General features: G+C 43.6%; 2 protein-coding genes across 2 annotated transcripts in view; both read right to left on the bottom strand.

The window, feature by feature from the left end:
* The window catches only part of nfascb (neurofascin homolog (chicken) b), a gene marked incomplete at both ends in the record, with an annotated part of 89637 nt that overhangs the window by 58132 nt on the left and 7417 nt on the right, over window positions 1–24088 (bottom strand). The window contains 6 exons of the mRNA XM_080733923.1: window positions 3788–3899; window positions 4686–4829; window positions 7245–7376; window positions 10604–10791; window positions 12602–12713; window positions 15294–15512. Coding sequence (XP_080590049.1) covers window positions 3788–3899; window positions 4686–4829; window positions 7245–7376; window positions 10604–10791; window positions 12602–12713; window positions 15294–15512 — 907 coding nt within the window. The remainder of the gene's footprint in view (window positions 1–3787; window positions 3900–4685; window positions 4830–7244; window positions 7377–10603; window positions 10792–12601; window positions 12714–15293; window positions 15513–24088) is intronic.
* On the bottom strand, window positions 18710–20869 carry LOC308291621 (uncharacterized protein). The gene is made up of 4 exons (XM_080733678.1): window positions 20618–20869; window positions 19698–19760; window positions 19431–19496; window positions 18710–19115 (listed from the first exon to the last, which is right to left on the bottom strand). The coding sequence occupies exons 1-4, from the start codon at window positions 20862–20864 to the stop codon at window positions 19039–19041; spliced, it is 453 nt and encodes a 150-aa protein (XP_080589804.1). The 5' UTR covers window positions 20865–20869; the 3' UTR covers window positions 18710–19038.

The following is a 24088-nucleotide window of genomic DNA, read 5'->3' as shown; positions in this document are numbered from 1 at the left end:
GTCCAGACACCTAGGTTCCAACAGAACCACTAGCCTAGAGGTCCAGACACCTAGGCTCCAACAGAACCACTAGCCTAGAGGTCCAGACACCTGGGCTCCAACAGAACCGCTAGCCTAGAGGTCCAGACACCTAGGCTCCAACAGGGGGGGCTCTGGGGTGGGGGCTAGTGAAGGACTACAAGCACAATTGTGATGAAAAATATTTATGGAATGAATAAATGAAAGATATATGAATATGTGAAACACAACTGACTTCTAAACTCAGCACAAAAAGAAAGGAAACTTGACTTAGGTCCATTATTTCTCCCCTTAACACTTGGGGAGCCAAACTCGTTCAGGGACGAGTTATGGCCACTAGGTGTCCCCCTGCCACAGGAAGTTATCTCGTCGACAGACGAGGCAACAAACAGTTAACTTTTTGAGGCTGCAGCTGCCCTTTGCATGACCTGAGTGCATTACGTCACCCAGTCAGTGCAGGCAGCCCCTCTAGGGAAGACATCACGGAAGGACTTAACATTGCTTTAGATCAGGGGTGCCCAACCTTTTTTGACCCAAGGTCTACTTTGAAAATGTGCACCTAGCTGAGGGCTACCAGCCCAAAATGTACCGTAACACCCATTCAATATACATGTAAAAAACAGAAAATATTAATAGATATTATAACATTGTACTCACTGTACTGTACTGTAATCATACTGTATAGTAGGAATTGTAATTGAATGAAACGATTGCAACTTCTCACATTGGGCATACAGACAGCATGACCATTTATTGCACACTCTGCATATTATGCACTGACAACACAGTTTAGTTTTTTTTTTTCTTTATTTTTTTTTTTTTTTTTTTATAGTTTTTTTATAGTTTTTTTTTTGTCCTTTATTCCATGTCAGTCTCTCTACCTTAGTGGGAAACCTGGCACTGGGAAGAGGAGGCTAGCTTGTCAAAGTCAGGGTTGTATGAGCTGGTTGCAAGTTTTAGGCAGGCCACAAGGTGCTCATCTGTCATTGTGGCTCTGTACTTTGACTTGATGAACTTCATGTGAGAAAAAGCAGACTCACACAGGTAGGTTGATCCAAATTCAAATGGGTCTGAGCGGCTTTGGAGCGAGGAATTTCCTCCGCTCCATTCCTCCGCTCCGCTCCGCTCCAAGCCGACCCTATTGGGGCCGCGCGCCGCATGTTTCCAACAAAACAGAGCCGTGCGCAGTAGCCTACTAGTGCAGTGAAGCCTTGTTGGCACCGTGGAGATGGAGAGGAGAACAGACAGAGAATTCCCTTTATCACGATTTCACTCATCCACACACGTAGGCTATGTTTATAATACATAGCCTACCTTGTGTCAGTTAAGTTATATATCACCAGCCAGTCAACGGATACGAATTCAAGTGAGACTGATTGAAAAACACACGCCACGACTCGCCTCCGTCTCTCGGTTGTGGTGATTAATCAATAACCAGCTGGATTTAATATTGCCCGTCTTATTAAAAAATACAATGCCTTAGATTAGATGGCGTCTTTTGTAACAGTGAACGCAGGTCTCCATCAAGCCGAGGCTCACGTAACGTTACCGCAGGCATTTGTGTTGGGAACACTTGTTGTGCAAAGCAAAGGAGAAAGTGTTTCGCATATGGTAGCAAAATCCTTTTTTTATTTTGGCTGGTGACTCTGATTGACGACCCTGAGCGGAGCGTGGAGCGAGCGCGGAGCGAGAAATGCGAAAATCAACGTGAGCGACGGAGCGGCGGGGAGCGGAGCGGTGCGGTGGCCGACCAGAGCGATGAGCGAGCGGGACAAGAGCCCTCTGGAGCGCGGAGCGGCTTTAGTTGCCGCTCCACTCCGCTCACATGCTCTGCTACACGTTGAGTTGAGTTCAGTCAACATCATCCACTCGCTCGGAGTCGTTTCACTGAAACGCCCGATGTATGTCCTCCCCCCCCGAATTAATAAATTATTTCTTTGAAATCATCTCGCGGTCCACTGGTAACCAGCCCGCGATCTACCGGTCGACCGCGATCGACTGGTTGGGCACCCCTGCTTTAGATTCTACTTTGAAACATAAGAACGGCTTTATCCAAGAAGCACATGAAAACAGCCCCATGGAAGCAGAGAGCTGATTGTTTTCACGGCGACACTTTACCGCGATTTTACCGCGATTTTTGGATTTTAGTTTCGCGAGCGTTTGTAAACAAATGGATTATCCTCCTCAATCTTCTCTGGACACGCACGTGCACACGCACGAAGCTTGCGAGGCACGTCAAAACAAAGCGTAAGTCAATGGTGGCAGCAGCAACAGCTATAAATGTTATAAACCTTAGCAGGCCATGTGTTAAATAATACCAATGTGTATTGTGTTTTATTGCGACCGTAAGGTCGCAGTTTAGTATCAAAACCTCCACCGGCCGTCCGTCACGTCCGTCACGTCCGTCACGTCACACGTCACACGTCACACCTTTGCCCTGCTCATATCTGGGCTCGTTTGTGTATTGTATGACATCACGCCACATCATCGGCTGAGGACTGTGTGATGTCATCATATCTCCATATATGGAGACATAAGTTGCTCATGCCCAAATATGGGCTGGTGAGGTCAGACTTAGTGTGATGCGTAGGTTATCTCCATATATGGAGATTCAACTTCAATGAGTAACCATGGCAAATTACACCGTACACAAATGACCCTTATATAAGACCGGCATTATCTACCGACAGCTGCTATAAGCCAACCCTGGCGATAAGGTCTGAGTCAAAGAAATGCTTCTTTCCTGGCAAGAATTGCCCCTTTATACTGTAGGGCTCGTTTGTGTATTGTATGACATCACGCCACATCATCGGCTGAGGACAGTGTGATGTCATCATATCTCCATATATGGAGACATAAGTGGCTCATGCCCAAATATGGGCTGGTGAGGTCAGACTTAGTGTGATGCGTAGGTTATCTCCATATATGGAGATTCAACTTCAATGAGTAACCATGGCAAACTGTCAACTGCCCGTATGTCTTGATAATTGGTAAAACAAACTTTTGGCCTATTTGTGGAGATAAGCGACCGTTGGTCGCTTATCTCCCGATTAGGGAGTCTTACTGGTATATTTGTTATCGTTGATTGGTCACCTTTACAACGAGGTACAGCTTGTAAGCATCGGGCACAGTCAAACCTGTGCGCAGTAGCGCAGACCAAAAGGGCTTGCAATATTCTGTTCTGCTGGCATTTACTCTCATTCTGGGCTTCCCTGACACTAAGATTAAAATTACAATATTCTGTTCTGCTGGTATTTACTCTCATTCTGGGCTTCCCTGACACTAAGATTAAAATTAACAAAGTGATAAGTGTTTTTTTCTTTTCCTTATTACTGTGGGAGAGTGCAATCATTCAATGAACTGGCCTGGCAGGCCATTTTTGGAGGGGCGCTACCCACACGTTTGGCTGTGTTGCTCATTCCACGAATGCCAGATCCTTAGATGCTGTACCTCGTACAAATCAACGATAACAATGATATCAAACACAATACCATTTGTGGGATATATAATGGACCGAATGTTGGCACATTTTGGTTCGGCGCTACCCACGCGTTTGGCTGTGGTGCTCATTCCACGAATGCCCGATGCTTACAAACTGTACCTCGTTGTAAAGGTGACGAATCAATGATAAAAATGATATAAAACGTATTATTAAAGGGGAGATATAATGAGCCGGAGTCAAGTTTCCTTTCTTTTTGTGCTGAGTTTATGTAAACCATGCTGTATGGACAGTTTGTTCACCATGCTGGTAACTGTGCAATGTTCTCACCATCGTAGCTCAGGAACTGGAGAACCAAAGTAGCGACAGTCTAAGAAGACTCGCGTTCCCTCCACCAGCTTCACCTGCTCCACCCGCGGAGCCAGGATACGAGGGGTGGAGTCTGGAGGAACAAACAACACCACAACCACTGATCATCATTTCCAGGTTTGAAATTAGGCTAATCCTGGCCTCCACCTGGCACCATGTGATGAGGCTTAGCCAATCATGTGTCTTCTAGAGCAGGGGTTTTCAAAGTGGGTGACGGGGCACCCTGGGGTGACGGGGCACCCTGGGGTGCCGCGAGATCAATTGATAATATTTTGAATTTATTTGGACACTTGAAAAAATATTTAGTATCATTTTAACTTGAAGTACAAAGTTATTTTCAGTCAGTTCTAACCAAAATGGCTGTTATCTCAACGTTTTCCTCGCAACATAATCACTAAAATATCGTCACTGTCGGGCAGAAACCTCGTATCTCCAAGTTTCAAATGTGTCTTTTGGTTAAAGCAAAGCCCTGCTTCATCATACAAGACTGTCACACAAAACTAGTGAAAACAGCCGATCTACTGCTGTTTTCACTAATTTATTACATTTTATAGATGATAAATACAAAACAAACGGTTTTGGACATACAAGGTTTCCACCCGACAACGACGATATGCTATAAATATAAGGTGCTGGTGAAAATTATAATGTTGGGGTGCCTCGGATTAAAACAATATTTATGGGGTGACCTGAGACAAAACAGTTTGGGAATCCCTGTTCTACACCGTCTGAATTCACATCATCATGTCTTCTACAGAGCCAATCAGAGTCTTTGGTTTCTGCAAAAAGACCCCCCCCCCCCCACACACACACACACACACACACACACACACACACACACACACAGTGTGTTACGTACGCAGCACATTGAGGAAGGCGTTGGCCAGCAGGTATCCGTACTGGTTGGAAGCGTTGCACTGATAAACTGCTGTGTTCTCTAAGGTCACCGAGCGGAAGGTCAACGAGTCCCCGGACAGCTGGCGGCTGGGGTGGGGCGTGGCCGCTGTAATATATATATATATATATATATAAATAACATTATAATAAACATAAACATTATAATATAACATAATAAACTGCTGTGTTCTCTAAGGTCACCGAGCGAACGTCACCGTGTCCCCGGACAGCTGGGGGCTGGGGCGTGGCCGCTGTAATATATATATATATATATATATAACATTATAATAAACATAAACATTATAATATAACATAATAAACTGCTGTGTTCTCTAAGGTCACCGTGTCCCCCAAGACCTGGCGGCTGGGGTGGGGCGTGGCCGCTGTAATATATATATATATATATATATATATATATATATAACATTATAATAAACATAAACATTATAATATAACATAATAAACTGCTGTGTTCTCTAAGGTCACCGAGCGGAACGTCACCGTGTCCCTGGACAGCTGGCGGCTGGGGTGGGGGGTGGCCGCTGTATGGAGAATATATAATATATAACATTACAATAAACATATTACAATAAATATAAACATTACAATATAACATAAATAACAGTACAGTAGACACCTGGCAGCTGGGGTGGGGCGTGGCCGCTGTACGATAAACATAAACATTACAATATAACAGAAATAACAGTACAATAGACACCTGGATGCCTTAGGGAGAAATCGTTTTTTTTATGAACAGCACCCCCTGGAGGAAAATAGGGGAGGGTCATGCTATTTTAATTTCAGTCCTAGGGAGGGTCTGCTCATTTCACTTTGAATTCAAGGGAGGGTCATGCAATTTGTAATTCAAAATAGTCCAGTAACACTGCCATTCATGTAACATTAGGTTAACGATCGCTTATTGAAAATGCGCATTTGACCCAGATTTGACCACAGGCAATCAACAGCACAAAATGAATGGCAGCTGTTTTCTCACCTTTTTTGTGATGTCCACATTGGCTTTTACACAAGCATCAGTTGGCTACTCACTGTGTGTTACTTTAGTTTGGAGGGTGTGTTAGTTTATATTTGGAAATGTGTTTGCCCACACCCGTTTTTATCCCTAAAAAAACATATTCATTTACAGTAAAAAAAAAAAAAAAAATCACAGTGCCCACCCAGAACTTGCTTCTCTGTTCTGACTCACTATACGTTTAGGTTTAGGCATAATTTTACTGTGGTAAATGTCATGTTGTAGGGGAGGGGCAATCTTTTATTTTTTAATGCTTGGGGAGGGTCATTGATTTTTCCCCCAATTGAGAGGGAGGGTCATGGCATTTTATATCAGGGCTTATACATTTTCTCCAGTAGTACCCCTCAATAAAAAACGACCCCTCCCTTATAAATATAAATATGCCTTATGCAGCTGTGTTGCGTACATCACTGTGTACTATAAGGTCAGCCTTATGCAGCTGTGTTGCTTACATCACTGTGTACTATTAGGTCAGCCTTATGCAGCTGTGTTGCTTACATCACTGTGTACTATAAGGAAGGCCTTATGCAGCTGTGTTGCTGACATCACTGTGTACTATAAGGACAGCCTTATGCAGCCTTGTTGCTTACATCACTGTGTACTATAAGGACAGCCTTATGCAGCTGTGTTGCTTACATCACTGTGTACTATAAGGACAGCCTTATGCAGCTGTGTTGCTGACATCACTGTGTACTATAAGGACAGCCTTATGCAGCTGTGTTGCTTACATCACTGTGTACTATAAGGTCAACCTTATGCAGCTGTGTTGCTTACATCACTGTGTACTATAAGGTCAGCCTTATGCAGCTGTGGTGCTTACATCACTGTGTACTATAAGGTCAGCCTTATGCAGCTGTGTTGCTTACATCACTGTGTACTATAAGGACAGCCTTATGCAGCTGTGTTGCTTACATCACTGTGTACTATAAGGTCAGCCTTATGCAGCTGTGTTGCTGACATCACAGAGCAGAATCAGCCTGTCCCATTAATCCCTACTGTAGATAGTTTTTGCTTGCTTTTTACCCACTTTTCTCCAGAACAGAACACATGTGTGTGTCACTGCTGTTGTATCCTACTGACTCACCTCACCTAGTGAGGAGCCCCCACCGGGAGGACGTACTGTTCTATCCTACTGTCTCACCTCACCCGGTGAGGAGCCCCCACCGGGAGGACGTACTGTTGTATCCTACTGGCTCACCCTCCAGTGAGGAGCCCCCACCGGGAGGACGTACTGTTGTATCCTACTGACTCACCTGCCAGTGAGGAGCCCCCACCGGGAGGACGTACTGTTGTATCCTACTGACTCACCTGCCAGTGAGGAGCCCCCACCGGGAGGACGTACTGTTGTATCCTACTGACTCACCTGCCAGTGAGGAGCCCCCACCGGGAGGACGTACTGTTGTATCCTACTGACTCACCTGCCAGTGAGGAGCCCCCACCAGGAGGAAATGTATTTACGTAATAAATACATTTAACAATAATCATAATTACTTTCGATTGGCTCTCCGTTGATGAACCAGCGGATGGTGGGTCGAGGAACGCCGTCAGAGCGACACGTTAAACGACCGTTTTCCTCCGGAGCCAACACCAGATCTACAGGTTTCTCCAACCAGAAGGGAGCAGCTGGAAGTACATGTTATCATTTATAGATCTAATCAGTATATCTGTGGTATGTGAAGTACATGTTATCATTTATAGATCTAATCAGTATATCTGTGGTATGTGAAGTACATGTTATCATTTATAGATCTAATCATATACACAGTATATCTGTGGTATGTGAAGTACATGTTATCATTTATAGATCTGTGGTATGTGAAACGGCACATGCTGACTCCGCCTGGACCTCTGGATGTCCGACGTGGGTTTGCCGCTCTGACATCACTGTGATATCAGGGACAGAATCCCTTTTATGCCCATATATGGAGTTCCCTGATGTCATCAATATTAATCCCATATCTATCAGGTCTTCATATGGGAGGCCACATCAGCAACATACCACACTAACAGAATCCATGAATGGCCAAGACAGCCCATATCTGTGTGGCTGGTACTACAGACAGGGATCTCCATGTATGGGCAACAAAGGGTATGATGTCAGATGTCATAGACGTCATAGGACTTTCACATAACTGATAACTGAGTAAGCATGTTTGGGGTCTCACAGCATATATCCATATAAGGTACATGGATCTCCATATATGGGTACCAGGGGTCTCCATATATGGGTGTTACGGTCACTAGTCTAGGGGTGGGGACCGCAACACAAAATGGACCCCCTCCTTCCCAGTCCCCAAATATCCAGCCAACACCAGTATAAAAAGCCACAAGTACAGTGGTTTATTTACAGGTTATTAATCATACAAGAAACACATTACCTCAGGGTGGGTATCTGTACAACAACTACTTACATAAAAGAAAACCTATGCTTACCTATAACCCAAAACAAACCCAGGCATCTTACCTAACCAAGAAACTCATAATAAACACTGAACACAATAGAAAAGACACCCACCCCTACAGTACCCAGCCTAACCCCAGTTAGCAGTGAACTTCTAAAATACTGGCAAAGGGCTAGACTACAAGAAACACAAGACTGGCGTAGTTTGGAGACTGGCAGGGAGGAAGACACCAGAGGGACTGGTGGCAGCCATCTTTATAGACCCAATCCTAGTCACATGCTCCAATCACCAGCAGTCGTGCAGTAGCTCCACCTAGTAATTAACCACTCAGTCACACCAGCTGGTACTCTCTTCACTCACTCACTCCTCACCACTCAGAAAATGAAGGGAAAAAGACAAGGCAGCAGAGAAATACCAAATAATGACCCTAGGGTCATAACAATGGGTAACTGGTCTGATATACATCACAAGACATGGCGCGACCTCGCCCTTTAGGAGAGGTTGCTTGAAGCATCTTACTAGTATCTATAGATCTAATATCTGACAGTGATGGTATGTTCTATGTAGTGTAGTTTATTAGTAGCACTACATGTGTATTCTCCCTGGTCCTCTATGGTAGTTTATATGGTAGTTTAACTACTAACCTTTAACTTTAACAGTGATGGTATGTTCTATGTAGCGTAGTTTATTAGTAGCAGTACATGTGTAGTTTAACTACTGACCTTTAATTTTAACAGTGATGGTATGTTCTATACATCGTAGTTTATTAGTAGCAGTACAGGTGTAGTTTATACTAACCTTTAACTTTAACAGTGATGGTATGTTCTATGTAGCGTAGTTTATTAGTAGCAGTACATGTGTAGTTTATACTAACCTTTAACTTTAACAGTGATGGTATGTTCTATACATCGTAGTTTATTAGTAGCAGTACAGGTGTAGTTTATACTTCTTCTTCTTGTCGTGTCCATAAGACAGTCAGTTACAAGGCTTGGCTAGATGTGGTTCAGCCACAACTGAACACATTGCTGTCCCTTCTCATTAAACTCTGCCAAGTCCGATGCTGTGCATGGCTGTTCCAGCAGGGGGCATATCAGGAGGTGCTGCATGGTTTGCTGTTCAGTGTCACAGTCACACACAGCATCCCCGTCATTTAAGTATCCCCATTTAGCGAGAGTGGCTTTTGCGCGTCCAACACCAGATCTTATTCTGTTAAGGCATTTCCACACTGCGTAGTTGGTGTCTGCTCCAGGGGGGAGTGCCTCGCTCGCCTTTAGCTCCATTGTTGTTGCTGGTGGGAGGTTGTTTAGTCTTTCTTCCCACTGAGTGACTCTTTCACTGCTGATGCTCTGTGTTCCGAGGGGCTGGACGCTCTTCAGGAAGCTTTTCCTGGATTTAAGGCGGCTTTTGGCTGGCACATGGCCGAAGAGAGGGTGTCTTTGGTCATTAGACTGCTGTTGGCGCTCTTTTTTGCTTGCTGCATTTCGTCGTATCTCTGGCGGGGCTATGCCTGCCAGGATGTACAGACGGTCTGTAGGTGTTGATTTCAGGCAGCCTGTAATAAGGCGGCAGCTAGCATTGAGGGCGGGATCCAACTTCTTGGCATGGGCAGATCGTTCCCATACTGGGCATGCATACTCAGCAGCTGAGTAGCAGAGAGCTTGTGCGGTTGACTTTAGAGTCTGTGGGTTGGCACCCCAGGTTGTGCCAGTGAGCTTACGGATGATGTTATTCCTCGCACTCACTTTACACTTGGTCTTCTCAATGTGAGTTTACAAGTTTGCAACAGTTACAAGTTTATACTAACCTTTAACTTTAACAGTGATGGTATGTTCTATACATCGTAGTTTATTAGTAGCAGTACAGGTGTAGTTTATACTAACCTTTAACTTTAACAGTGACGGTATGTTCTATACATCGTAGTTTATTAGTAGCAGTACAGGTGTAGTTTATACTAACCTTTAACTTTAACAGTGATGGTATGTTCTATGTAGCGTAGTTTATTAGTAGCAGTACAGGTGTATTCTCCCTGGTCCTCTATGGTAGTTTATATGGTAGTTTATACTAACCTTTAACTTTAACAGTGATGGTATGTTCTATGTAGCGTAGTTTGTTGGTAGCGGTACAGGTGTAGTTTATACTAACCTTTAACTTTAACAGTGATGGTATGTTCTATGTAGCGTAGTTTATTAGTAGCAGTACATGTGTAGTTTAACTACTAACCTTTAACTTTAACAGTGATGGTATGTTCTATACATCGTAGTTTATTAGTAGCGGTACAGGTGTAGTTTATACTAACCTTTAACTTTAACAGTGATGGTATGTTCTATGTAGCGTAGTTTGTTGGTAGCGGTACAGGTGTAGTTTATACTAACCTTTAACTTTAACAGTGATGGTATGTTCTATACATCGTAGTTTATTAGTAGCAGTACAGGTGTAGTTTATACTAACCTTTAACTTTAACAGTGATGGTATGTTCTATGTAGAGTAGTTTGTTGGTAGCGGTACAGGTGTATTCTCCCTGGTCCTCAAAGGAAGCCTTGGGGATTTGGATCATCTTGTTGTAGTTTTTCACTTTCATTCTGGGCGTCGCCACTAGGGGCTCCCCGTCCTTCACCCAGCTGATGTGAGGAGTGGGCCTGCATGGGAGGGGTCACAAGGTCACGTAAAGGTCACTCACAAGTAGGGATGGAGGCTCCATAACCTTGAGTACCCGAATCAATACGTTTTGGGCTTATCAAGCTTGTTATCCAGCATAGTGGCTCATGATGTCATGTTTGAACAATCAAGACAAGAGGCCATCAAGACATTATTACAGTACTATTCATAATATAAAGCCATTTAACTCCTATTGCACACTAATGAATGATTGTTTTAATGATATTTAATGATATTTGTTACTTTTGTCAATTGTCTTCTTCATGATGGACGCCACAAACTCACAGTCACAACAACTGGCCAATAAAAAAAGATACCAGTTCTGTTCAGAATTTGTCGTCTCACATCTTTCCACAAAACATTATAAAAGGCTCAACAGTGGGCTGATAAAAGCCTGGATCAATAAGCAGGATCAATAAGGTGCTCGTTATCAATAACATTATAACAGTGGGCTGATAAAAGCCTGGATCAATAAGCAGGATCAATAAGGTGCTCGTTATCAATAACATTATAACAGTGGGCTGATAAAAGCCTGTCTCAATACGCAGGATCAATAAGGTGCTCGTTATCAATAACATTATAACAGTGGGCTGATAAAAGCCTGTCTCAATACGCAGGATCAATAAGGTGCTCGTTATCAATAACATTATAACAGTGGGCTGATAAAAGCCTGTCTCAATAAGCAGGATCAATAAGGTGCTCGTTATCAATAACATTATAAAAGGCTCAACAGTGGGCTGATAAAAGCCTGGATCAATAAGCAGGATCAATAAGGTGCTCGTTATCAATAACATTAACGAGCTCCATCCCATTCCCTACTCACAAGGTCACAACAACGAGGAGAAAAGTCCCCTCAGGGCTTTCTGACAGAAACCATGGTCTAAACCCAGAGCCTTGTATTACAGAGTTCTGCCAATGCAGTCATGTCACTTTTCCCTCATAGACTCCAATGAATTCTGTTAACCTCCTGTTCAAGCTTTGTCACTATTCAGTTGGGTCAAAATGGCAGTTCCGTGACCGTGGAGAGCAAAGGTCCGTTTCTCAATGGATTTGTCATCTAGGAGGGTTATTAAACACATTTGGCCGGGGTGTCTTTTTTTAAATGGCTGGGAAAATGTTTGACAGCTAGGGTAATTTTCAGTCTCATTCACTTACATTAAAAGGGAAAAAATGACTCCCCAAAAAATCTGCTTTAAGTGGGATGTGAGGGGTCAAACTAGGGGTTTTTAATTATTCTGAATCCATTGCAAGCATTTGTTTTGCATGAAAAATATTCCTTGGGCAAGAAATGGCCCCAAAATACGATTTTCACAGTCTTTTGGGGTCCGTTTTTAGCCCAAGGAATGTTTTTCATGCAAAACAAATGCTTGAAATGGATTCAGAATAATTAAAAACCCGTAGTTTGACCCCTCACATCCCACTTAAAGCAGATTTTTTGGGAGTCATTTTTCCCTTTTAGTGTAAGTGAATGAGACTGAAAATTACCCTAGCTGTCAAACATTTTCCCAGCCATTTAAAAAAAGACACCCCGGCCAAATGTGTTTAATAACCCTCCTAGATGACAAATCCATTGAGAAACGGACCTTTGCTCTCCACGGTCACGGAACTGCCATTTTGACCCAACTAATAGATGTGTATGTAGACATCTAACCTGAACCACCAAGTGAGCGCCAATAGATGTGTGTCATTACGTGTGTGTGTGTGTGTGTGTGTGTGTGTGTGTGTGTGTGTGTGTGTGTGTGTGTGTGTGTGTGTGTGTGTGTGTGTGCGCGTGCGTGCGTGGACACTCACACTCCTGCTGCGATGCATTCCAGCAGAAGCTCCTCCCCCTGAAGAACCCTGATGTTACTGGATGCACCTTTAGGAGACAACCAGGAGGGGGCAGCCTCCGCTATGGAGCGCACTGCACACACACACACACACACACACACACACACACACACACACACACACACACACACACACACACACACACACACACACACTTCAGCACTTTGCATTTTGACTGACAAACGAAATAGGGAATCCGCCACAACGAGCAGAGTGTGATTATTTGAGTAAAACAGGTTTTATAAATAAATAAATCAAAAACAGGCCAACATAAACTCACCACAGTCAGTAAATGTTGAGTCATTTTAGAGGATTGTCTGAAATAAAACAGCATGTTAAATAAGTCCATTAGTTTGTCATAATTATGAACAAGGTTACTGATGCTAGTGGGGAAAGGGAGCGGTACAATTCATTAATCAATCCATCCATTAATTCATTATGACTCGGGTTAGGACCAAACACATGAATAAAGGTTGACAATGGTTGAATTAAAGCAACACAGTGTTCACATGCCCCTCCCCCCTCACTGGCTCCTCCCCTGTTCTCCTCAACCAATCCCTGCACAGTCTACATGTCACTCTTCCCCAGAGCTTAACCAATCCCTGCACAGTCTACATGTCACTCTTCCCCAGAGCTTAACCAATCCCTGCACAGTCTACATGTCACTCTTCCCCAGAGCTTAACCAATCCCTGCACAGTCTACATGTCACTCTTCCCCAGAGCTTAACCAATCCCTGCACAGTCTACATGTCACTCTTCCCCAGAGCTTAACCAATCCCTGCACAGTCTACGTGTCACTCTTCCCCAGAGCGTAACCTGTTTACTCTTATGGAGGGTAAAGTATAGGCGTTGTTACACCAGTTTAACTCATTCTGAGCCCCAGACATTAACGGATTATAATGTCCAAAGTGCCTCCTTCAGGTCCCATTCACTTGCGTTGTCTTATTTTGAAGGCCAGAAGTCCACCGCGCAATCACTTCCGGTCTGACGTCATCGGATCGTGCGCCGGAACCGATCCGTGTCCACGTGGAGTTGTGTAATGGCCGACCGGGAGCTTTTATAACTGTGTAACATAAGCGAGCATCTGCCTCCATCCTAGCTTCTAAAGTGTAGTTTTGAGATAATGGACATTAAAGATGAGATCCCCCGTCCACCTCAATGTTATGGATGGGACTATTTTGTGCTCGTGGAGCCGTGATGATGCGAAATCAGCGACGGATTTCGTCTCCGGACCGCCGGCCATTCTTCTCGGTAATGTACTCGCCGTTACAGTAATATATTAATTACTTTTCCCGAGATATCCCGTGAATGGCACTACAGATACTCGAGTACATTTCGCGAGATATCTCGGGAATGGCACTAGATGAGTTAAGTGGAACCCCCAACCCTCTGGCCTAGTGGAACCCCCAACCCTCTGGCTTAGTGGAACCCCCAACCCTCTGGAACCCCCAACCCTCTAGCCTAGTGGAACCCCCAACCCTCTGGCCTAGTGGAACCCCCAACCCTCTGGCCTAGTGGAACCCCCAACCCTCTAGCCTAGTGGAACCCCCAACCCTCTAGCCTAGTGGAACCCCCAACCCTCTAGCCTAGTGGAACCCCCAACCCTCTAGCCTAGTGGAACCCCCAACCCTCTGGAACCCCCAACCCTCTGGCCTAGTGGAACCCCCAACCCTCTGGCCTAGTGGAACCCCCAACCATCTGGAACCCCCAACCCTCTGGCCTAGTGGAACCCCCAACCCTCTGAACTAGTGGAACCCCCAACCCTCTGGAACCCCCAACCCTCTGGAACCCCCAACCCTCTGGCCTAGTGGAACCCCCAACCCTATGGAACCCCCAACCCTCTGGCCTAGTGGAACCCCCAACCCTCTAGCCTAGTGGAACCCCCAACCCTCTGGCCTAGTGGAACCCCCAACCCTATGGAACCCCCAACCTCTGGCCTAGTGGAACCCCCAACCCTCTGGCCTAGTGGAACCCCCAACCCTCTGGCCTAGTGGAACCCCCAACCCTCTGGCCTAGTGGAACCCCCAACCCTATGGAACCCCCAACCCTCTGAACTAGTGGAACCCCCAACCCTCTGGCCTAGTGGAACCCCCAACCCTCTGGAACCCCCAACCCTCTGGCCTGGTGGAACCCTCAACCCTCTGGAACCCCCAACCCTCTAGCCAAGTGGAACCCCCAACCCTCTGGCCTAGTGGAACCCCCAACCCTCTGGCCAAGTGGAACCCCCAACCCTCTGGCCCAGCGGAACCTTGTCTTGTCCAAACTCTCCTGAACCTGAATACAGCATCTTATGTTGAAAGCCCTCTCTGTGTAGAAATCCATGACGTTACGCCACATCTCCAGTATTGACTCTGCACTTGATACCACACTGAACTAAGGTTCAGTGTGGTATCAAGCACCGAAAATAGCCAACCTCCATAAATGACTGCATCAATCTACCTACCGACTTACCGACCTACCTAGTACCTACCTACCTATCTATCTACCTACCTATCTATTGCACCTTATTTAAAATAGCATGTATTTTTTGTATTTCTTGTGAACATGTTGTACTCAGGGCGTCCTTGCATTCTTCCCTGAATAAATAAAGTTCAATGTAAGATAAACTAAAACAGTTGCATGCCAGAAAGATTAGATCTCCAAGCCCACTCACTGGTGAGAACCTTGACAACCACAGGTCTCTTCTGGTGGACGGCGTTCTTGTGCGGGAAGCGAGCGTTGCAGCAGTAGTCGTGCACAGAGTCGTTGAACAGAACATTGGAGAAGTACAGATCTCCATTCACTCCCATCGACACCCTGCGGTCCTGGCGGACAGGCTGCATTGTGGGAAATGCAGTCTGAATGGGCCAGTTAAAGGGTCTGGCATAGGAACCTGTAATGACACAAAACAATGCCTTGTGGAAAATGCAGTCTGAACAGGCCAGTTGAAAGGTCTGGCATAACCTGTAATGACACACAGCAATGCATTGTGGTAAATGCAGTTTGGATGGGCCAGTTAAAAGACCTGGCATAGGAACCTGTAATAATTACAATTTAGGCATTTAGCAGTTGCTTTTAATCCAAAGCGATTTACAATAAGCAGGTAATAGATCAATATACTAGAAAATAAAATTTCTAAGAAATTTTAAGTGTGCCTGCAGCTCGCTAAGTCTGTGCAACCTTGTGTAGCGGTTGGTGTTAGCATTAGCGTTACATTTTTTAACATTAGCATTTTTTGCATAAGCTTTAACATTATGGTTCTTCATATGACACCACCCACATGTCTGTACGACAAACGGATCACGAGATAAAGGGTCACTTCCTGTTTGGTGAGGGGCACTTCCTGTTTGGCGAAATAGGCCCCAATTAAGGTTAAGGACTCTTAATCAAGTCATTTGATGACACCCACGCGTCTGTACGACAAACAATTCATGAGATATAGGGTGACTTCCTGTTTGGTGAGGGGCACTTCCTGTTTGGCAAAATAGGCCCCAATTAAGGTTAAGGACTCTTAATCAAGTCATTTCACACCACCCGCACGTCTGCACGACAAACGGTTCACGAGATAAAGGGTCACTTCCTGTTTGGTAAGGGGCACTTCCTGTTTGGCGAAATAGGCCCTAATTAAGGTTAAGGACTCTTATTCTTGTCATTTGACGCAACCCGCGCATCTGTACGACAAATGGTTCACGAGATCAAGGGTCACTTCCTGTTTGGTGAGGGGCACTTCCTGTTTGGCGAAATAGGCCCCAATTAAGGTTAAGGACTCTTAATCAAGTCATTTGATGCCATCTACGCGTCTGTACGACAAACGGTTCACGAGATAAAGGGTCACTTCCTGTTTGGTGAGGGGCACTTCCTGTTTGGCGAAATAGGCCCCAATTAAGGTCATGGACGATTAATGAATTAAAGCTGCAAGCAGCGATGACCGGGCCCTCGCAGCTCTACCCACGTCACAAGGCCAGCAGCCAATCAGAAACCAAACAGGAAGTCAGCCATTTCGACTAATTAGTGGCGTTTTGGCACATTTTTGGCCGTTATCACGGGTCGCACTTTAACGACAGTTTTTTGAGAAAAAATTGTTTTGTGAGAAAAAAAAAGTTTTTTGAGAAAAAAAAAGTTTTTTGAGAAAAATACATTTTTGAGAGAAAAGAAAATTTGAGAAAAAAAATTTTTTTGAGAAAAAAAAATTTTTGAGAAAAAAAAATTTAGAAAAAAAAATTTTGAGAAAAAAAAATTTTGAGAAAAAAAGTTTTTTGAGAAAAAAAAATTTTTGAGAAAAAAAAAATTTGAGAAAAAAAATGTTTTTGAGAAAAAAAAAAAGTATGACACCAGCCGCGAGTCTGTACGACAAACGGTTCATGAGTTATAGAGGCACTTCCTGTTTGGTGAAGGGCACTTCCTGTTTGGCGAAGGAAGCGTCAATTAAGGTTAAGGACTCTTAATCAAGTCATATGATACCAGCCACAACTCTGTACGATAAACGGTTCATGAGATGTAGAGGCACTTCCTGTTTGGCAAAGGGCACTTCCTGTTATAGAGGGGGCGGGGCTTAATCAATTACAGCTCATCCCTATTGGCTGGAAAAAGACCAAAGTTGTGTGTGCATTTTAAAGTTTAAATCACGTTGCTAGGCAAAAGTATGGCAGAGTTATGTGGCGCCAAAGTTTCTAGTTTTTTTTTCGGAGTCCCCCATTCAAAGTCAATGGGGGTTTTTAGTGAAGATAGATAATGTACAAGACGGTCATACTTATTCTGGCTAGTAAGGCGCTGAACATTCAGGTGAAAAGTAGAAAACATATGTGAGTGGGAGTTAATACTTTCTTGTAATCTATTAAAAGTTTCAACATTGAAATATTCACTAGTGATCGATTCGTTTGCATAAACGAAGAGAACCTAATGATAGTGTACGTACAACATCGATACTGTACAAAGTGTTTATTATTATAATTTTTTATGTTTTAAACAGAATGGAGAGTGATCCACAAACATTCCAAATCTCATCAATGTGGTAAACATTTGGAAAAAGGAAAGAAACAAGACCCAAAATGTCAAAAAGGCCACAGCAAAAGGCCTTCAATGTACTGTATACATTTTGCTGAACAGAGAGATGGTGATGTTCATAAAACCCATATACATAAAATTACAAATTTGACATACTTACTTTCCTTCAAAATAAGGTAATTATCATGTATCATGTAGTAGAACAAACAATAACTGTACAAGTCTTCTGTGACTGATGTATGCTTTTATATATTGCTGCAACCAAATTGACCTTCTGGGTACAAACAATGAATGAACTTGAACTTGTCTCATCAAGAAGACTGATAATGGCTGATATCGTTTAACCTGTTTAACTCTCTTACTGCCACAGAATTTAACAAAAAGCTCCATCCACTGCCAGAGAATTGTCGCTCATCTTTGAAGGCCTACTGGAGAAAATTGGCTTTGACTATAAAGACAACAATTATATGGCAACGAAGAATAGAATGTCTACTTTGCAACAGAAAAAGATTTTGTGTCTTTATCATGTTCTATTCATTAGCTAGAAGCTGCTGAATATGGCCTAAAAAACAGCTCTTTGAGAACATAAAGCTGAGAAAAATGCATTTTTGTGAAGGAAACATTTTCAGGCAGAAATCTCTCTTTATCCTTTACTGTTGGCAGTAAAATCACACAGTAACATCACACCTGTGCTCAGTGGTTGTTTACAAACAAATTCAAAAAAATAAAAACAAGTGCTTTTTACACACTTTTAGTGTGTAAGAGAAGTAAGAGCAGTAGTAAGGAGCAGTGCAGAACATTGACACAGTGACATGAGATTCAGCCTGAATCCTGCTTCTGCTTTCAGGGTTCTTTTTAGGTTGAAGTACAGTACAAATGATTGATGAAAATAAAAATAAAATATAAAACAACATTTTAGACACTAGAACTCAATTGTAATACTGCAAATGGAAAAAGGTTGTGGCCTACCTGCACTTACACAGGCCTCAACCACTACATGTCTACAGAGTGTATGTGTGCGTGTGTGCGTGCGGGTGTGCGTGCGTGCGTGTTTGTGTGTGTGTGTGTGTGTGTGTGTGTGTGTGATTCAACCGTCTCAAGCAGGGAAACAGATTCTCCACAGTAGGGTTTCATATTGAAACAGTAACCTGTACCTGAATCACAGAGAATATAAGATTTTATCCCATATTTCACTGGTTTCTGTGGATTGTAGACCTTGAAATTTAGGCGCCCTTTGAATAAAAGTGTACCTATCAATGGAAATATCTTGGTTTGGTTTGTACAGTTCACGGATTTTGGAGATAATCTAGAACTGGGCGTATTTTGAACATCCTGTCACCACTCTTTGCATCTGGACCTGTGTTATCAGTTCCAGGTAGTCCACTGGATCTTGGGACTCTTGGCTCCATTCTGTTTCACTCCAGCCAGGCTCCTCCGGGTCTGCTGAACTCTGCACCCCTACACCTACCACGTACACGAGCCCATGGTCGATCTGTAAATTATACAAATACATAATTACTACGAGTAAGCAGTGTTGTTTTTGACAGCAAATTTTGATTTTGTTTCAGTCGTAGTCTTTTGAATAAAATGTCTTTTAGTTTTAGTCTAGTTTTAGTTGACTGATCATCATAAGATTTTAGGTAACTAAATCTACAGTTGATTTAGTCGACTAAAATCTATTTTGGCAGGCCTTGATGGCATCGTAATGACTGATTTTACACTTGGTTGTGTGCTGAAAATAGCCGATCTACAAGCTCACAACGCGTCTGGTGCTAAGTCTGATTTACAGAAAAAAGGTGTTCTTTACCTATCCTTGTCCTTGGATGACCACGATGTGGCAATGAAGAAGTAGGCTGTGCTGCACTCGACTCTTCTGAAATCACAGTAGTAAAATATAAACTAGTAAACATGATGTGCACAAAATGAAATCAATTATTTACACACCCAGCATGTCTCAGACAGGTCCATGACATTATGATGTAAATGATAAAAGCATTGAACAAACAGATAGCTGTATCTACTCTAAAATGCTATAGAATTATACAAAATGCATCAGTTTTTGTTTTCTCCTTACCTTCAAACGGTATAGACCTAAGAACACAAGGAGTCCCCGGCACCTCTCCATCCGACTCATCATCTAAAGCCAGGAAAATATCAAATAGTTTATATGTAAACAAATCAATTTACAATTTTGACATTAGCAAATATGAGTGACTTACAATAAGTTCATATGTAATACATAAAATGCAGATATAGTAAATAGTTACCATGCATTTACTGTCACAGTGAAATGCCCTTTATACCCTGTATGTATAATATATAAAATGTCACAATGCAACATAGCTCTGTTTACACAAAGCTGTACTCCCTCCAACTGTATATATGTTCCCCATTTTCAACAGTTTTTATTTGTAACACTTGCTTTGGCAATGTAAACGTATGTTTTCTCATGCCAATAAAGCTCCTTTGAATTGAATTGAAAGGCTACATCATCATCATCAGAGATGTAGACTAAAGAAACCTCTCCCTCTCTCACACACACGCATCGTACGCACGCACACACAAACTAAGCCAATAAATCCTAAATTCCCATCAAATAAAAAATCATAGTAGCTGTGCAGTGCACGCGCGTGATAGGAACTCCACGTGTGTCCTGTATAGCGACAAAAACAAACTCATGCACTTGGATCCTAACTCTATGCTTGGATCAAATTGCTGATCCGGTCCGGATACGGAAACAATTCTTGCATGTATGTGTACGTGTAAATAGCCGGATGCAGTAGGCGGGCTCTAGACCGGATCCCACTGGTTTATTCGCAATAGAGATCAATCAGACCATGGTCTGATTGACAAGCCTCGGCTTGAGCCTTGAGCCTGCAGGGCTTCATCACGGATGCGGTGGAAAGAACGCCTGAAGCGATTTTATCACACTAGAGGGTCGCGGCCCTGCGATTTTATCACATACAGTATACATGCACTGGATTTACGTCTTACCACTTTGGACTGTAGAATCATGGCATCTGTTCTCCGAGGGGTCTCGCGGAAGCCATTCTTCGTCTGTCTCTTCGCGGTGGCGGCGCGGCGGTGCATCGTCTCTGCTGCTGCGGCGATGTGAGCCCCTGTGCCGGGCGCGGATCCATCCTGCACGGGGGTCGAGCTCCGTCGGGATCGGTTTCCACAATATGAGGCTCTTATCCACTTTTGGACCCCGGTTCTTCGCGACTGGCACCATCTTCATCATCACGACCAACAGCACCAAGAAATGGAATCTTTTTATGTTCAATACCAACGGCTACAGTGATCTTTTTCTCTTCTTCTTCTTCATCATCATCATCATCATCATCACGACCACCACCACCATTCGCTGGTCCTGGGTCAACAACATGGGTAGGTTGTGTAATCCTAATTCTAACAAAAGTTTGTTTCTATCCGTGGATCTGCTGCTGGCTGCTGCCCCTCGGCCCGGGGGGGTTGGGTCGCGCTTCGGCGGCGGAATGATACCAGCAAGTTGAGGCTGAGTTGGCCAACTACTTGGCCTAATACATCTCAATATTCTAGTACTGCTAAATACTACTACCTACTACAATTACTATACTACTAATACTATAAAACAACTGATTTCCGACAAAATGATCGCTTTTACCAACGTTTCTCTCTCTCTCTCTCTCTCTCTCTACTAACAGTCCGATGAAAAAACAATATAGTCCCTCAAGACTAACAGCTAGGCAGGCTCAGAGTCGCTCTCTACTGGGCAGGCGGAGCCAGGACAGTCTGTTTACTTTTTTTTTTATGAAGGGTTTCCGGCTGTCCTCAAAACGACACCAACGACCAATTATGCATTCAAAAGTTGTGCAAGGACCGCTTTTATCATAATCCATAAAAAACATCAAACGAACGAACGGCCGTATCGGCACGGAAGTCTCTTGGGGATTGGGGCGAACAGGAACGTTCAAAGCAGTATAAGAGTTAATACGGGTAAAAATATATATGAAAAAAAAAGAAAAAAAAAAACGTTTGTGGGAAGGCCAGTACAAGACCAGTCCTTCATGCAGCATCAGAAAGGTTGATGAAGTTGTACATCAGTGGTTGCTCTCGTACCCATAGCTCTGTGTATGATGCCAAATATCATAAACGCTGCCTTAAAAATCATATCTCTACAATTAAATATAGCAGCTGCCAGATTAAAAAGAAAAAACAGCAGATCAGTATCTATGGCTTATAAGTTAATTGAAGTCATTGGCAAAACTCTTTTCTCTAAAGAAATTGAAGTGATGACACTAAACTAAGGTTTATGATGACATACTGAAGACACTGGTCCATGTCCTTTCTTGATTTACCTGCAGCTCCACACTGTGGGCACACTTTGGACTTTCTTCTGTGTCATTCCACAGATTGTAATGCTGTATGAGCTTTTCAGTTGGATCATCTAATTTCTTCCTCAGACCTCAGTATGTCACCATAACCTTTTTAGTCTAGCAGAGATGTGGTGTTTAATGCAGCTTTCATGATATTTGGCATCATTCACAAATGTATTGTACGAGAGCAACCGCAGATGTACAACTTCATCAACCTTTCTGATGCTGCATGAAGGACCTTGTCTCTGGTATTCTTAGCTATACCAGTCATAATGGCTGTCAGATGTTATGGTCTTGTACGGGTCTTCCCACAAATGAAAAGATTGTTTTGTATGTTAAACAATGTATCAACCCTACTCTGTCTTCTGGTGCATGTATGCTCTCTCTATCAACACTTGCAACGTGTTGCTTACTGTTGTTTTTCTTATTTGCTCTACATGATACATCATAATAAGATACTTAATTTAGAATCGGATGCCCGCTGGCCTACTGGTTTGGGCGCATACCACTTAGGCATTGCCACATAGGCATGGATGCCTGGCGGCGTCACCGGTTCAATTCCTGATCTGGACAATCTTTGCCACATGTTACTCCCCATCTTTCCTGTCAGTCTACTTTCCTATTAATAAAGGCATAAAAGCCCAAAAACAAATCTTTAAAAGAAAGAAAGTATATCATCTGTATATGGAGACAGGGTTTTATGAACACGATCATCTCTCTGTTGAGCAACATTTACTATGCAATTGGGAAGGCCTTCTGCAGTGGGCGTTTTTGAAAAAAGGATAATGTTTCTATTTCTAAATGTTTACCACAAATGATACAAAGATTTGGATCCAATCTATTATTACATTCCTCCTATTGCCGCATCCCACTTCCAAGCCCATTCACGCCCCCTTTACATCGACTTCAACTCATAGGTAGTCGTCTAGAACGTAAGGAATACCGCCCCAAACTCTATGCCGTCCGCTGATTCGCCCCCCCGTCGCCATGGTGACCGCCCTCCACTGGCTCATTCCCAGCTATGGGACCGGCGGATCCTATTTCAACCGAGGGGGGGCGTAGCCACACACACACACACACACACACACACACACACACACACACACACAGCCCCTAGAGAGCGCAGCCCCTCCGAGAGACTATCAGTGCAGAAGCGTGGAGAGAGAGAGAGAGAGAGAGAGAGAGAGAGAGAGAGAGAGAGAGAGAGAGAGAGAGAGGCACGTGCCCCTCACAGGCACAGTCAGTGCAGAAGCGCGCACACAGAGAGAGAAGCATTACTGTGCTTTTTGTGGGCAACATGGCTTGGAGCAGCTGTGCGTGTGTGCATGTGAGCACTAGGATGAGCCCGCCGAAGGCGGGCGAAATTCTAGTGTTTATACATCACTCTACATTCAGCTAAACTAAAATGAAAGACATACATTTGTACAGTATCTACATGTATGTTGACTATAGTGTACGTACAACATAATGTTGTACGTACACTATTGATAGGCTCTATGTACAGTAGTAACCATATTATTGATACCACTTAATGCTCTGTTCCATTCTGGTGAAACAGAGTCAGGGTGCTGCTATTTATTGTCAAGTCAAGTCAATTTTATTTCTAGAGCACATTTAAAAACCACCAGGGTCGACCAAAGTGCTGCACAACATACAATAGGGCTATTGGAGAGGCTCTATTACACTTTATGGAACTTTAAGCTTGGTCGCTCTCCACTCTTGATTCGGCAAGGTCCTTCTCATCTTTTCTATTTCCAAAATATTTGCAATGATTTACATGTCAGTTTATGAACAAGCCCATGTAGGCTATAAGATGCAGAGAGAACAGGTGCAGCCAAATACTGTAGTACCAGTAAGACTCCCTAATCGGCCTGAAGGTGGCGCTATATGGGACAGATTCATGTTGATGGGATGAGTGTAGACATACTGTGTAGCGATTTGCGTGATTTTAGGGCAAAAACTGTAGGAGCAGTGTCCAAAAATGTGTTTTAAAAATCGGCCCGAAGGTGGCGCTAGAAGAGGGGCATGTGAGAAATGAGGGGTGGGGTCTCCGCGTTGCCTTGGCGGACGAATAGGTACCGGCCCCGGCTCTCCCGGACGCTCCTAGACC

Source organism: Nannobrachium achirus (genome assembly GCF_963921795.1).
Source record: "Nannobrachium achirus genome assembly, chromosome: 9".
NCBI classification, from domain to species: domain Eukaryota; kingdom Metazoa; phylum Chordata; class Actinopteri; order Myctophiformes; family Myctophidae; genus Nannobrachium; species Nannobrachium achirus.
The sequence above is the reverse complement of the archived record's forward strand: the minus strand, read 5'-3'. Positions and strand labels throughout refer to the sequence as shown.